Source organism: Hippocampus bargibanti, linkage group LG01 (assembly GCF_051943395.1).
Source record: "Hippocampus bargibanti isolate YZ-2025 linkage group LG01, ASM5194339v1, whole genome shotgun sequence".
Classification (NCBI taxonomy): Eukaryota; Metazoa; Chordata; class Actinopteri; order Syngnathiformes; family Syngnathidae; genus Hippocampus; species Hippocampus bargibanti.
In genome coordinates this window covers 20,357,564-20,374,268 of record NC_142734.1, presented here as the reverse complement: position 1 = coordinate 20,374,268, position 16,705 = coordinate 20,357,564, and the positions used below count along the sequence as shown (strand labels likewise).

Below are 16,705 nucleotides of genomic sequence, written 5' to 3'. Positions count from 1 at the left end.
CACAAAATGAGGATACAATCTAACTTTCTTAACAAGAGTGTATAAGTACAATTTTTCCAGAAAGTTTTTGCTTCTCTTTGTTCGATTTGTTCTCTTTCTTATCTTCTCCATCCCTCTCTCTTCGTTCTTCACTCCTCTTCTGCTTCTGTCCTTCCACCATGATGAATCTTAAGCAGAGCATTCTTGACTTCTGAGCGAACACTCAGCTGGGTGTGAGGGCTGTCACATTATACACTTAACGGGGGCACAAGCAAAATGATCGAAGTACGTGTGCTGCACGAGACGATGACATCACATCTTTGATATTCTTTAGGCGGGGTCGTGACGTAAGGAGGCGAGTCGGAGCAGTGAGTGACACCCCCACCGCACCTCTGATGCTCCCACTTGTCCACCAATTAAAGCACTCGCTCCCAGAAGAGAGTCCGGCAGCAAGAAGAGCGGAGGGACTACTTTTTTTCCTCTTGTGTTTGCACCACCACGAGCCTGTAAACCTGAATAGTTCAGTCCCTTCTGCTGGAAGCTCGCGTGGGAAGGACCCACGCAGGACAGCGGAGACAGACAGGCTCGCCCCTCAAGAGACAATGTAAGTTTCTTTTTGCAGGACAATTGTCAAATAAAGTGGACGATTGTTTGACTCCAATTCGGTCTGTATCGGTCTAGCTGTGTGACGCAATCTTGTATAAACATTCAGCCCTTTTTATTTGTTATTAAGTTTTTCAACACCCGATTCGCCGACTCGTGCAGGTGATCTTGCCGCGTTAACTTGTCTCTGATCCTCATACCCAGACTTCATTTATGGCGTCTCACCAAATAAGGTCATAAATGGACAGTTGATTTTTTTGGACTAGCGATGGGTTTGGGAATTGGGGAATCGCATAGCCTCCTTCCCATCCCGTTTTAGGGTGCATCACGAATTGTAATATTTTGTGCATCATTAATTATTATATTTTAGTCACAAAACACTAGAACACTTAGAATTTTAAGAGCAACCGATGACTGAAAAGTTGGTGATTTGGAGTGCGGGGTCTGTTAATTGGGTGACCATTGCCAGTGTCTCTCCTATTTGCTGTTTTGGATTGAGGAGGTGGGGTATTCATCCGACCACTGTGATACACTACGTGTGAAATAAGGAAAAAAGTGCTTCTGACTTACGTATTAAAGTTTGCTTAAGTGAACGGATACGACTAGTTTTATTGTGTAAAATTTACTACATAAAATTGCTTTTCTGTTTATAAAAATCAATCAAAAGTTTAATAAGAAAAAATATTAGCTTTTTACTGTATGCTTTATGTGTATTATTTGACAGAACAAAGCACATTGTTAACCGCCACCCAAACCAATCCAACTCTCTGACACGCATTGATGGGGCTGTACTGACTTTGACGCAAAGTTTTTTTGCAGAAAGTTAAACCTGAAATGTTGGATTTTGTTTGTGGGTGTTATGCACCATGAGCAAGATAGCTGTTGTCAATTGTAAGTGGTAATGAGGATCCAAATGATCAGGTAACTATGATTTACAGGAAAAAATATTAATTTGGATTGGATTGTATTATCTTTATTAGTCTCGCAGTGGAGAAATTTACATTTCACAGCAGCAAAGTTATGAAAGGGATGAAAGTAGAAAAACAAAATAGAGGAGCTGCTGGAAAGGCAGCCACTGTCGCGACGCCGTCTTGAAGTCAAAAGAACAAACAAAAACTACATAACAAATAACATGACAACACAAAGACAGAGAGTCATTCATTCTTAAGCACTTTCTGTACCCTCTTTGTTACACGAAGCAGTTCCAGATGAAAGAGGAGAGGGTCAAAGCATCTCTTCACCAGTGGATCAGGGACATCATGGTGGAATGTGCACGTCGACTACAAGCTAAATGTTGAAAGCAAACACGCAGCTGTAGCACCCAGTGATGAAAAGAGATTGTCTCACATCTCCTGTCCCACATAAATCCGCTTCAATTCCAAGACGCGACAGTTCCACATACGCATTGGCGCCCTGCGCTGACGCTCCTTTCTTCTTATCGTGGGCTTCTCAAGCCATGCATTCATCCTGCCGCAGACTGTCCAACAGCACCAACCTTTCCACTGAACAAAGCGGGGCTGTGAAGATGCTGCCCATTACAGGCGCAAAAAAAGCACAATGGGCCCTTTGGTGTCCAGCGATGACAGTCGAATGGCACCGACGTTCCTCCCATTCAAAAACAGCATTGGCATATTATTACTGCCGAAAAGGTGCAACCGCTCAGCACAGTCTCCTCCTTGATGAATGTCGTGGCCAAAAATGCTGAAAAACAATCTGTATCCGTTCCACACGATGCACAACAACACAAAGTGACAAAATAAAACACAAAAACAAGAGAAAAACAACAAAAAAAGCAAGGCTCATTAATTTGAGCGTGAAATGGAAGTGTTCTCTATGCACCACATTCCACATTTAACCGGCAATCCCTGTCACTTTAAACAAATTCCCAGACATAAAAAGATTGCATATTACATGTGTATTTGACACACTGGTGCCATGTGCTGGTTAGAGAGTGTTCCGATTCTTCGGCTTGGCTATGTGGCTGATTGGTTGTGGTGGGCTGTGACGACAAGTCGTTGGCATGGCCAACCGGCACTCAACGGCATCACAGGGGGAGAGGAACAACGGCATCACAGGGGGAGAGGAACAAAGTTAGGACCACGGTGAGGCATGTATTTCACCACGAGAACTTTCGTCCATGAACATCAGAATCAGAATCAGAATCAGAATCATCTTTATTGCCAAGTATGTAGAACACACAAGGAATTTGTTTCCGGTAAAACACGCTGCACTAGTATCGTCGTCAAAAAAAAACCTGCTAAGTGGCACTACAGTTCCATTTTGGCTACTGTTGAAAGAGTTGAAAGAGTTCAAAGAGTTAATGGCTTGGGGGAAGAAGCTGTTTAAATGTCTGCTGGATTTGGTGCGCATGGATCGGTAGCGCCTGCCTGAGGGGAGTAGCTGGAAAAGGTTGTGGGCAGGGTGCGGAGGGTCCAGTAGGATTTTCCGCGCCCTAGTTTGGATTCTTGCAGTGTGCAAGTCACCTGGCCACTTACACTTCTGGAAACTATATCAATCCTTTCAAAGGCTGCATTTAAAGCCTTCAAGTTGTCAGGACACGCCGTTCTTTTGAAAGGCCTTGATTTAGAAGAAGTCGTGCCACAAGGAACAAAATCAACTTCAGCAATGGTTAATACAAAACATTTCTAAACCAATGATGAATAGGACACATAATCAGCGGATATGTGGCATTATTAGAGCATACGCCCGAATTGATATTATGCTGTGATTTTGCTGCATTTTATTTAGCAAAAGATTAATTCATTTTCACCAAAATATATTAATTTGTGCCAGCCCGGTAGACAAGTCATTAGCACAACGGCTTCACAGTGCAGAGGTCATGGGGCCTACCTGTGTGGAGTTTGCATGTTCTCCTCGGGCCCGCGTGGGTTTCCTTCCACATTCCAAAAACATCCATGGCAAGATCATTGAATACTCTAAATTCTTTGTCTCTGTGTGACCTGCGATTGGCTGGCAACCAATTCAAGGTTTACCCTGCCTGGTGCCCGAAGACGGCTGGATAGGCTCCAGCACTCCTCGCGAGCCAAATGAGGACAAAGCGGTCTGGAAAATGGATGGATATATTAATTTACAGTCTGTCAATTATATTATGCATTCATTCTGTCACAATGAGAAAAGAAATGTGACTGAAAAACAATGTCTTTCCACTGAGGGTCTTTCAGGCACTTTTAGAAAAAAGTCACATCAATGATTATGATGGATATCATTGACACTGTAACCAGTTTTTATTCGTAGTAAATAATTGTGCATTAAGTTAAAAACATTTTTGACTGAAAGGCATCTTGTATGCAGTACAACAAGTAGTCACTAGAGGGAAGCATACATCGCTAAAAGTATTAGCACCGTCTGGTCAGTCATCAGGGTCATGGTCACGGTCACACCCACACACACACAGACAAAGGCTCAGCGTTCTTAATGTCTTCAGGCCGCACTGAGTCGACTGGCGTTGAGGTCCTTATTTAGACAAAGAAGGTGCAGTCACCCCTCCGCCCCAGTCTCTGCTGCGTTATTTCTTAGTAAGGAATCTGAAGACTTTTAAACTTGTGGTGCTTGTGATGTGTTCAAAAAGTCAGGGAGCCACCACCCTATAACAGTATGAAGAGAGTTACTTCTTAAAACATGCAATTATTCACTGTCAGAGCTCGGAAGCCTCTTTCCGTGTCTTGCTTGCGCTCATGTTTAAAGGACAACCGACGCTCCCGGAGAAGTTGTGTCCATAATTTGTAAAATCACTGCAAATGACTTCTACTGAGCGTATTTTACAAAGATTCCACCGCATATAGCTATATTTTACATTTTAAGACTCGTGCTGAATATTCAGGAAGTCTTGTTTTCGAGTTGATGACGATACCCACATGATGTCACGTTTGGAACGCCCCTGACCGAGAAAGCGACACACAATGCATTTTGCGGTACTTTGTTTGGTCTGAAAACTTCGTGCTGATCCGTGTTGATCAGAATCAGAATCAGAATACCTTTATTCTTTATTCGTCCCGCAATGGGGAAATTTGATGGCGAAATTAGAAGGAAAACACATAAATAAAGCAATGGTGAATCGTTGTGTGTTGCACCAAGACAACTATTTGATATTCGCTGACACAAATTCCCAGCAGACAAATCAGGCCATTTCCAACGGAGCTTGGGCGCCATCTTCTGCATTTTCTGGGTGCTACATTGCAGTCGTTGACTGCTCGAATTGATCTGGGAGGACTCCTTTAATCGATTGCAAACATTTCTTTTTGGGTGCGACATTTCCCACCCCTGATGCCTCAAAATGACACGGAATAAATTCTTTAATCGATTGCAAACGTATGCTTTCTTCTTCAGAACTATTTGAATAATATTCATAACTGTATGAGCAACAAGAAAGCATCTTCTCCGAATCTGAAGCCATTGTTTTGATTCTGAGCAAGGCAAGACGTCTTGGCGTGACGTCACGAACAAGGGGGCAGGACCTTCTGAAACTGAAACTTTCTCAGATCATTTTGAAGTAGTTTTGGGAGACTAAGTCATTTTTATTGGTGTTTTACATTTGACTAAATATCAGCCTGCTTGTTTTGGGTATTTTAGATGCTATAAAACGTTTTTCTGATGTCAGTTAGGATACAAAAAATAGTGTCGGTGTTCCTTTAAAGGTCTACACCAGGGGTCGGGAACCTTTTTGACTAAGAGAGCCATCAAAGCAAAATATTTAGAAATGATTTTAAGTGAGAGCCACACACGCGAGCGCGCCACGTTTCAACAAAATGTCAGAATGTATTATTTAAAAGAACTTTGTGATAGTACTCACCATTAACATGAATGGTTTTACGTTCGTCATGTTTGGTAAAAATCCAGGCAGGCAATCGGAATGAAAGTCAACTTGCCGGGTCCAGAGGCGAAGTTACTGCTAGCTAGCCTGCACACGGCTCATTAGCTTCCACACTTGCTATCTGCAATATACTTCTCGCAGAAGTATATTGATGCTAACCTTAACATGGGGCTTGTTAAAATATCACTGACATTCGACTGTTTCGTCGATGTTATTGTTTCATTGCAAATTAGTATCGCGAATCCACCGGTGCATTCAAGCTGAATCATACTCGTCATTTTTTTTATTCGTCAGGCTCACTTAAAGGCCGTTAACCTGTTTCAACATGATGGCCTTTATCAACCAATCAACATTGTGCTTTCCGCCAACCTCGGTCAGTGTCATCCAATCAAAATTGCGCTTTCCGCCAACTGCAGACCCAACAGGAAATGAACGGCGAAAAAGCCAGAATATGTATTTAGTTTTATGGGCGACCCATATGCAATCATCAAAAGAGCCATATATGGCTCGCGAGCCATAGGTTCCCGACCCCTGTTCTACACCATGGATGGCAAACTCCAGTCCTCGAGGAGAACTATCCTGAATGTTTTAGAAATTAATCTTAGGTATCAGGCTCTTGCAGAGCTTCCCAGTGAACTAATTATTTCAATATGGTATGGTATGGTAAAGGAGTGCAAGATGGCGCCCGAGTAGGCAGCCGTCAGCAAGTGCTCTGATGAGCCTTGCTTTTTTTTGTTGTTTTTGTCTTGTTTTTTGTGTTTTCTTTTGTCACTTTGTGTTGTTGTGCGTCGTGTGGAACAGATACGGATTGTTTTTCAGCATTTTTGGCCACGACATTCATCAAGGAGGAGACTGTGCTGAGCGGTTGCGCCTTTTCGGCAGCATGAATATGCCAGTACTGTTTTTGAATGGGAGGAATGTCTGCCATTCGACTGTCATCGCTGGACACCAAAGGGGACATTGTGGTTTTTGGCGCCTGTAATGGGCAGCATCTTCACAGCCCCGCTTTGTTCAGTGGAAGGTCGGTGCTGTTGGACAGTCTGCGGCTGGATGGATAAATGGCTTGAGGAGCCCGTGATAAGAAGGAAGGAGCGTAAGCGCAGGGCGCCGATGCATATATGGAACTGTCGCGGGATGGAATTGAAGCAGATTTATGTGGGACAGGAGATGTGAGACAATCTCTTTTCGTCAATGGATGCTACAGCTGCGTGTTTCCGTGCGTGCTTTCAACATTTAGCTTGTAATGGACGTGCACATTCCACCATGATGTCCCTGATCCACTGGTGAAGAGACGCTTTGATCCTCTCCTCTTTCATCTGGAACTGCTTTATGTAACAAAGAGGGTACGGAAAGTGCTTAAGAATTGGATTGGATTGGATATGCCTTTATTAGTCTCACAGTGGAGAAATTTACATTTCACAGCAGCAAAGTGATGAAAGGAATGAAAGTAGAAAAACAAAATACATGAGCTGCTGGAAAGGCAGCCACTCTCGCGGCGCCATCTTGAAGTGAAAATAACAAAAAAAAAACTAAATACAGTAAAGTCTCGTTATATCGATATTCAAGGGAGTCCGAAAAAATATCGATATAACCGGGACTATCGATATATCCGATATCGATATAACGAGACTTTACTGTAACAAATATGACAGCATAGAGACAATATGACAGAACAAAGACACAGAGAGACATTCATTCTTCAGGACTTGCTGTACCCTCTTTGTGATGACATGAAGCAGTTCTAGATGAAAGAGGAGAGGATGAAAGCGTCTTTCCACCAGTGGATCAGGGACATCCAATGAATGTCTCTCTGTGTCTTTGTGTTGTCATGTTATTTGTTGATGAGAAGGTTTCTTCAGCCGTCATCTGTACAAAAGTGAAGGTTTCGGACGTTTCGCCTCCTATCCAAGAGGAGGGGTGATACCGGGGGGAGTGGGGGTAATAGGCCAGTCGTTAGTCAGGAATGTAGGAACAATCAGTGGGGCCACAGGGAGGGGTCCTCTGCCCCCCCAACCTGAGAGTAGGGACCTATCATAGCTGTGTCCGGCGCCACCATGTCTGGACATTAGGGATATATAAATGGGGCCGATACGACCAGTCAGACTTTAGTTCGCTGACGAAGCCTCTTGGATAGGAGGCGAAACGTCCGAAACCTTCACTTTTGTACAGATGACGGCTGAAGAAACCTTCTCATCGATGGACCACTCCTGTACGACTGAGAGCTTACACAGACATGTTATTTGTTATTTAGTTTTTTTTCTGTTCTTTTGACTTCAAGACGGCGCCGCGAGAGTGGCTGCCTTTCCAGCACCTCCTGTGTTTTGCTTTTCTACTTTCATTTCTTTCATAACTTTGCTGCTGTGAAATGTAAATTTCTCCACTGCGAGACTAGTAAAGGCAAATCCAATCCAATGCAATGCAAAAAAGGCAGGATGCAGGACAAGTAGTTATTGAGGACTGGAGTTTGCTGATAATTAATAATGTTAATGATGAATTCATGACAATTGTGGACTCGCCATTACAGTGGATGATGGTTATGTACACTGATTGAATCCCAACTTGTAAGTTGTGGCATATTTGTGTTATGAGATGATCATATGTGCAGTGGGGACAGAAAAAGTCAACACTGGTGTTTATTTCTTGAAATAAAAGTGGTATTTCTCAGTTTACTTCCTTGTTAAATTGGGGTTGATAATAATTGTGACAAATGATTAACATCGTCTGTGTCATCGCAGAGATGAATAACATGAATTATGCATAATAAGAAAGGAAAAGAAGACGATGCATGATAAGAGAATTAGGAAAGGCAGCCTGAACAACCGATGACTTCACAATTGTGAATCAAAGTGGTATCCCAGTGCATTTATCATGTACCCTAGAAATCTGTTTCAAAAAGGATGGTGACTCCTTCGTTAGATCACAGTCACAAATAACAGATAGAAATACAGTAGGGGCAAAAAGTGTTCAACCAATTAAACGCATGTATTCGGAAGAAGGAAGTATCTGGTGAGTCAATTCACAGAGAACATGCAGATTGAGAATCTGATATAGCGGAGGTAAGAGTGTGGTGCATTGTACTGGTACATTGTGCTGTCTTGGAATGTTGTGAAGGGATTGGAAATGTCTTTAAAACGTGGAATAAAAATATTTCACACGTCTGAATTTACGTCTGAAAATATTATGATGACATATTTAAGGTTAGTGTCAGGTTAGGTTAAAATATTACAGGGCAAACTTCATTTTGAAGAACAATACACGGTGCAGAGTTTGACATTCAGTTCTTTCAGGAAAGGTGGAATTTTAGGGGGCGGGAATAAACATTCCGGAAGTGTACTTTGAGCCAATCGCAATTTTACATGGATTAAATGACAACATGAACGCAGTATTTAAATATATGTTAAATGTACAATTATATTGGCCGTATTTGTTCTGGTTGTGGCAGCGCTGCAATATATCCCCGCCGACGTTTCTTGTCAGGCGGGGACAAAAGCAATGAGTTAAAAAAAAGTCCATAATAGTCGTCTGAGGGAACTTGTTTTTCGCCGCTGCACTTTCGTCCCAAAAATGTCCTATTTGATTTAAATCATTTATTTGTGTTATAAGAAGTATTTCATTGCGTTCCAAGCTTTTCTTCTTGTTTTGTTTCTGTTAAACAGACGAGGCCGAGTGGCAGAGAAAAGGAAAGTTGAACAGACTCCACCCAGAAACAAGGCAGCGAACCAAGAGACAGCCAACGCTATAAAAATGAGTGGTTCCCACCCCCGTCTCCACCAGAGCACCGCGCCTGCTCCCAACGCTCTCGCAACGGACAAGGACGCCGAAATGCCCGCCACGGAGAAAGACCTGGCCGAGGACGCGCCCTGGAAGAAGATCCAGCAGAACACATTCACCCGCTGGTGTAACGAGCACTTGAAATGCGTCAACAAGCGAATTGGCAACTTGCAGACGGACCTCAGCGATGGACTGCGGCTCATCGGTCTGTTGGAGGTGCTCTCCCAGAAGAAGATGTTCCGAAAGTACAACCAGAGGCCCACCTTCCGCCAGATGCAGCTGGAGAACGTGTCCGTGGCCCTCGAGTTCTTGGACAAGGAGAACATCAAATTAGTGTCCATAGGTGAGTCACAATGCTAGAATCAGACGTCTTCACGGTGCTTTAACATTGCTGAGCACAATGATGCTAATCTGTATTACACTGATCTAATCGACTTGCTCTGTTGCACAAAAGGTAAGAAACAATAAGTATAACGACACGATGTGATGGGTTTGTTTTCATTTACGTGCATGACGAATCACTTGACCAGGTGCAGTGATTAAGTTGTGTCGCAATTACCCGTGAAGTCCCCGTAAAAGAGAAGACATGTTTTGTTGCAATTCAATGAGCAGCTATCTACTGGAACTGGAGAAATTCTAGTGCCATCAAAAAGGTTCAGGAGGGCTACAAGAAAGTGTGAACGTTTGTCAGTTTTGAGTAAAAAAACAGGCGGCTTCCCTTGCGTGTTGTCTGCCTGGGACCATTGCTTTGTTTGTCCCCTCCTTTCTCCACTTGACTTGGGAGGACTGGGAGGGTCTCTTACCAATGCCCTCTGACCCAATCACCCACCCCACGCTTGCCAGCGGCCAGAACGGATCACCCACCATGAGTCCAAACGGTGGGTCAGTATTTCGCTCAGACTCTCTCTCTGTCTGGAGGAGGACTAATCCTGGATGAACCTGCTCGGACATATAGTATTAGGCCCATTGACTGTGCTCTGCTAATGTAATGTGGAATTGGGTTTCCATAGAATGACCAGCTTACTCCTGGCAGGTCACATTAGGTTGAGTAAAATGGATGAGTTGCTTGGATGTAGCTTAGCTACTTGTATGTTGATGGTCTAGCATTGAAAAAAAGCATACTTTGAAATCATTATGAGTGGACTTTTGTGACATCTCTGTAAATAACTCAAGTTTGTTTAGCAATGAATGAACCCAAAAGAGGCACCCGTAAAGTGAAAATATATGTTCTAAATCTAAATAAGACTCACCACAGAGAAAGGTGTTCATAACTCTTTTAAGTTTGAATTGTTGGTCACTTCACAATTGCAAAAAAGCCATGGATTTTGACAAATTCTGTGGGCATGTCCAATGAACGCAAAAAACTACACCCTGGAAAAAATGCATGGTTCACCTCGCAATTAGTATACGACACAATCCTAAAATTTGAGCTCTGAAAATGTCTGTGTCAAATAGCAACATGCCAAAAATGACAGTCAAAATGCAGAGCCTCATTGTAATGACCAAAGAGATATTCATAGAAATGACTCTCAACACAGTGTCCCAAAATTATATTCAGGAGCTCATATGATATCCTAATATGACCCCTAATTATTTTGCCCTTATTGATTAAAATGGCCCAGAGTGCTGTGTTGATGCTCACTGTTGGCAGGCAGGCGTGGTCACACGACGCACACCTTAACATTACAAAAGCAAAATCTGTTCTGTCCGTCCTCTTCCCAAACTCTTCCAAAGCCACAATACATAAAACAATGAGCCTACCAAACACGTTTACTTCAGCGGAAATGAATCGTCACAAGCCAGAGTCGGATGCCTGTTGCTGGCATAGGTCTGCTCCGCCCTGCACAGATATAACGGATATAATCAAACATACATGACTTGGTCCTCATAGACTGGGTATCTTTTTTAATGTTTTTTTTTTTTTGCTCTTGTTTTTCTCCCAACAGTCGCACAATGGGTGGCACTTATATTTCACCTCTAAAATGTGTGCTTGGTGCCCTTATAATTAGCGCTATGTGGCTCAATCACGCAAATCTGAGATTTTGCTCTTTATTCAAAACAACAATTGATTTGAAACTTAAAATAAAAAAAGGGATCAGTTTGCCCAGAAAATAAATGAGCCCTTAATTGGCCATTACCTGAGCCAAATAGGCAAGGCATTGATTGGCCGTTACCTTAGCCCTTGGGTGCAGTGATGTTATTTTCAATTAACAGCAAGTAGCAATTAACAGCAGGTAGCAAAGTGGCCGCTCCCAGAGATGGATAAAAATGGTGGAATTTTGCTGCTTAATTTTTATGACACAAACAATAGTAATGAGAATTTATTTTTTAGATTGGTGTGTTAGAGTGTGTACCAAATTGTAATGAAAATGTTTTGCTTCCCCTTTGAGAGCACTTCAAGACAAAGTGGGGACAAACGCTAACTACCATGAGAAAACGGGGTGGTCCTCTGCCTGATACCAGTCTGGCAGTGTCCATGTTAGACCAATTATGGATGACCTTTAAATTGGTCTCAATACAGTTCTGTATCTTTTCTGCTGGTTTCAGTAATGAATGTTGTCCCTCGTGACAGCTGAAAACAAGCAAGACATTTCACTCTTGTGGAATTAACAAATGAATGGTATGTGTGGAAGGATACCTTGATGCAATTTGATTCATACAGATGAAATAACAATGAAATCAGATTGCGATTTGGCGCAACGTGGTATTTAATTGAATTGTATCTTTGTCAACCACCTATATTGCTGAGTCGCATGTCGCAGCTGACTAGACAGAAAGCGAGAGCACACCAGGGTCTCATTGCCAATTAATCAAATAACCACAGGCACTCAATCCCGACAATTACAGGTGTTTAGAAAGTTGTCTTCGGCATACACAATATACATAACTAGCTAGTGTTTCGTGTGCCTCACAATGTACTGATACTTTTGACTTAAAGTGCTCTTTAATTTGTACTCCACCTCTGTAAGTGATGCAAATCATAATTCAAATTGAGTTTCAACAGATAGGAAAAATACCACAACGCTTGTGGAAGTTAAATTTTAGCAGTTGAAAAATGGTACAATTGGTACATCCTTGGCAGAAGCTAACACATTTCGTTCTTGGCTAGCCCATGCCATGTGCCTTCCGTGTTTTATGAAACGATCTTTCAGGAGTGCTTGCAATGCACAAGCATGGGTGAAAATGTAACCTTCAGTGTGTTGTTCTTGCTTGGGTTAGTCTTCCAGAGGCCAGATTTACAAGTTTGCCTTTCATGTCTTTCTCTGGGAGCATGTCCTTGGTGACAAAGATGAGAAAAGGTTTGGTGACTTGAGTAGCTGTGAATCAGACACCAGTGACATCTGTGGGGGGGATTTTTGACACACTGTAGTTCCCCTAAGCTTACAAAGTGTTTCCCGCAAGCTGCAGGTGAGACTGCACACAGTCAAATCCCCCCCCTCCTCAAAAAATATGGACATGAATCATTGATTGTTATTTGGAGGGGGCGGTTGATCCCAGATGACTCGCCCTTCTCCAGCTTCTTTTTTTTACTTGTTTAATCAAAGGATGAGAGAGCAGCCCACTTTGTTCTTGTACTTCCCTTTCTTATTGCACAAAGTGGACACACCCTTCCAGGCACCCTCACCACAGTATACCACAAACTACCACCCGAACGGTTCCTACTACTTGGTCTTTTTTTTTTCTTTCGTCACTACTTTCCTAATTTTACCCCTGCTGCATCTTTTGTAACTTCTTTATGTGGTCTCAAAATGTAGGTCATGTCACATGTTGTGAATGAGTCTGATATACAAACCCAGAAACTACCGACTGTGCCCAAAAATGTAGAGCCACTATTTTTTTTCAAATGAGGGATTGTTGTTGGCTCTGTAGATTTAGACTTTTTGATGACAATTTGTTCAATGTGAAATTTGAGATGTACCTACTTTCATGCATTTTTACATGATGTCATACAGTATATCATAAAGTGACCATATCGAATTTTGTCAATTGTGCCAGTTATTGTTCATTAGTTCCAAATAATTGAATGGTGTTAATCAAGTTTAGAACAGGTTTTCAGGGTTTTAAGGTGAATAACGGTATAATAATAATTATTTAAGGAACATTTTAGCTTCCTCAAAATGGTATTTATTGATTTATTTGTGTATTTGTTGAACACCATAATTAGCAATCTATCCCATGGTTAAGATGTGTACTTTGGCTTTGAAATTTCAGTTCAAGAGGAAAATCCGACCTTTGAATCATATGCATCTATTCTATAAGAAATCATTTTGCCTCAAATAGTTTTCAGAAAAAAACGTCTTCATGTGAGAAAATCAAATAACACGCAATTTGCATGAACACGCATCTCCACACATCCTGGTAGTCTGCCGTGCTAGCATTGGATAATCTTGGGATGTGTGACATGTGAATGACTCGGAGGGTAAGTTTGATCTGTCAAAAGTCCAAGAGTCACTTTTCTGGCACATTGTCATTTTTGGCAAGTGTTGTACTTAAACTCCAACCCACTAGCTATCATCTGCCTGAGACATCCTGTGTGCGTCTTCCAACTGCGTCATCACACGCCTGTTTGAGTCAGCTTCATCATTCCCACTTGGCATCATCTTATCTGTTTTAAGAGTATCAATTAAACCATAATTCCCTGCATACCATCTTTTCAGATTATTCAAGTTTCTTGGCAGCATCTTTGAAATTATTTTAAAAAATAAATCAGCAGAACGAAGTCCTTGTTTGACCTAAACTACGATTGACGTGACTAAGCCTGCATGTTGGATGTCAACACAAGTTTGGTGTAAGTTTGCAACTGGTTGTTCTCTTGTCTGTTGCCTCGGGCTGAGAAGGCAGGTTGAGGCATATGCACGTGTGGCAACAGCCGTGTTATTTCGTAATGGTGAAATGGAAACAGGGAAACGTCAATAGAATTGCATATGGACACTGTAAGAAATTTGAATTTTCTTGGTCCTGTTGCAGGTGCCCGGTGGCAGGGTAGGGTGCTGTGAAGATTTCACTTTCCCCCTTAGTAATAATTACTCCTGTGATACCTTGGCTTACGAACTTAATTGGTTCCCAGCAAGTGTGTGTACGGTGTAAAGTGTGTATTCCAAACATATTTTCCCATAGGAAACCATTAATATGAGAATAATCCGTACCCAGCTCCCCATAAAACATCATTTTCTCCGAAATAAGCCGTAAAACTACTCAAAATGTACCTGATTTTATGTTTAATAAATGTGATATGGTAGTGTAATTAAAGAAATAAACTGTACTGTATAATATTAGTTTTATTTACCTTAGTGATGGTCGTTGATGGCTTGATGGATTTTTTGCAAAAGTCTCTCAAGGAGCTTGGAAGTTGTGATATTGCAACAGATGCAGGCAGACACACTAGAAACTTCATTAATTGCTGGTTCCCCTGCTTGTCTACTCTTCAAATTGTACAGATGGCTTGTGTGGGTTATTTGTGGAGCCTGATTTATGGGATATTTTAACCTTTTGTTTTTTTTTTATTTTTTATTTCAAGCTCTGTCGTCTACCTTTCCTGTTCATGTGCAGCTCTGTTTCTGTAACCCCTCCCCCGGCTCACTGCTGCGTGTGTCCCCTCCCTCTACCACGGATCTTGACCAATCATGTGCGGCTTTAATCGAAGACTGGGGGCGGGTTATAAAGGACAAAAAAAGTCTGCTGCCATTTCCAGCTCCACGTTCACTTCAGAGATGCAGCTCCAAGAACCGGCATGTTAGCGAACGACAACTTTATTATGCAGTGTATTTCTTTCATTACAATACAATAGCACATTTATTATACATAGAATAAGGTACAGTAAAGTCTCGTTATATCGATATCGGATATATCGATAGTCCCGGTTATATCGATACTATTTCTATGCACGCACAGAGAAAATTACATGCAAACAGGGTCGGATATATCGATGGTCCCGGTTATATCGATATTTTTTCGGACTCCCTTGAATATCGATATAACGAGACTTTACTGTATATTGTTTGTAGTTTTAAGGCTTATTTAGTTGAAAATTATATTATGGAGACCTGGGAACAGATTATTCTTATATTAATGGCTTCCCAAGGGAAATTAATTTTTGGGATACACACTTTTTGCCTTACACACTCTGTCTGGCACCACTGTAGTTTTGTTGTGGTCATGTTGGGTGCGTGACTGACAAGTTAAAAAGATGCATTGAAAATGCATACATGATGGCAAAATGGTGTCTTTCTCATTTCCTTAACACAATCAAACAATAATATGAATAGTGTTATGTTTTACTTTGGATCTAGTGTTTCATCCTGTGAGTTTCGTTACTGGATTTCAAAGTTTGTGTGGCTGGTGATTGCAAGAATAATAAGTAATTGTTAGCAAATTCATTGCATCACTCTTGAGGTGATGTCACGCCAAAGTAGATTTTATGTACAAATTGTGATGATTATATATTGTAGATCAATAAGTGTTATTTTTGTCTCAATATTTTGGCATTGATGTACGTTGAACCTGTGATTAGCATGTCTGCCTCAAAGATCTGAGGTGCAGGATCGGGATTTTTTTGTGGAATTCTCCTATTTCTGGTGGGGGTCTCAACATGCTCTGGTTTTGTGTCACATAAAAAAAGTTTTCTTTCAGAATCAGAGCCCACTTGGCTGGGGCAGACAATTGACCTCAATAAATTAGGCGAAATAAAAACTGGATGGATAGATGGGGTACAAGATGAGAGAGAGGAATACATTTGTATGGCTATTCTCGTCCAAATGATCACTTCCTGTGAAGTCCTTATCGTTAGCATAACTTCCTGTCTGTCAAGTCAAGGCGGGGGGGCTCCTCGAAGGGGTTGTGAGCATAAGTAGAATGTGCATTCTTATTCCATTCAGTGCCATTCAGCATGTTGCATGACATCAGTGTTGGAAATGTGCATTCCACCCCATTCCTCATAAGCAAATTGAGCAAGAGACATGAAGCCACAGTAGGAGTCTCAAAGAAATGGGTCTTATGCCACGGAATCACGTTATACTTTATATATACAGTAAAGTCTCGTTATATCGATATCGGATATATCGATAGTCCCGGTTATATCGATATTTTTTCTGACTCCCTTGAATATCGATATAACAAGACTTTACTGTAATAGAAGATAACCAGTGTGCAATGCTGGAAATGTTATGAGCTTTTGTAGCTCATCAATGTTTAACAAATGCAAACTTGTGTCCATGCTCAGTGTTACCAGATGCTTCCACGAAAAACCACCTGATTGAAGCCACATGGTGTTTATTAAAGTCCCACGTTCATCGCTTTGTGCGCTCCCTCCTCATCACCCTCATCCTTAGCTCATTTGCCCTTGCAGCCTACTTGGCCCAAATATTTCCCTTTTGACCCACTCTGCTTCAACCTTCATTTTCACCATAGTGTTCCCTCACTTGAGCAAAGCACATCCCTGCTTGTGCAAGATTGAACAAACCCAAAAATCCCACACAGCACGTCTCCATTTTTTTTCTTCTTTAGGTCTTCCACCCTCCGCGT

The 16,705-nt window shown here is 41.8% G+C and overlaps 1 protein-coding gene across 4 annotated transcripts in view; it reads left to right on the top strand.

Annotated features, from left to right (window-relative positions):
- Positions 1-426: 426 nt before the first annotated feature.
- The window catches only part of flna (filamin A, alpha (actin binding protein 280)), a 46,787-nt gene continuing 30,508 nt past the window's right edge, over positions 427-16,705 (top strand). For all 4 annotated transcript variants that reach the window (XM_089003132.1, XM_089003116.1, XM_089003124.1 and 1 more), the window contains exons 1-2: positions 427-583; positions 9,070-9,527. In XM_089003132.1, the coding sequence (XP_088859258.1) occupies positions 9,158-9,527 (370 nt within the window). In that variant the 5' untranslated portion in view covers positions 427-583; positions 9,070-9,157. The remainder of the gene's footprint in view (positions 584-9,069; positions 9,528-16,705) is intronic.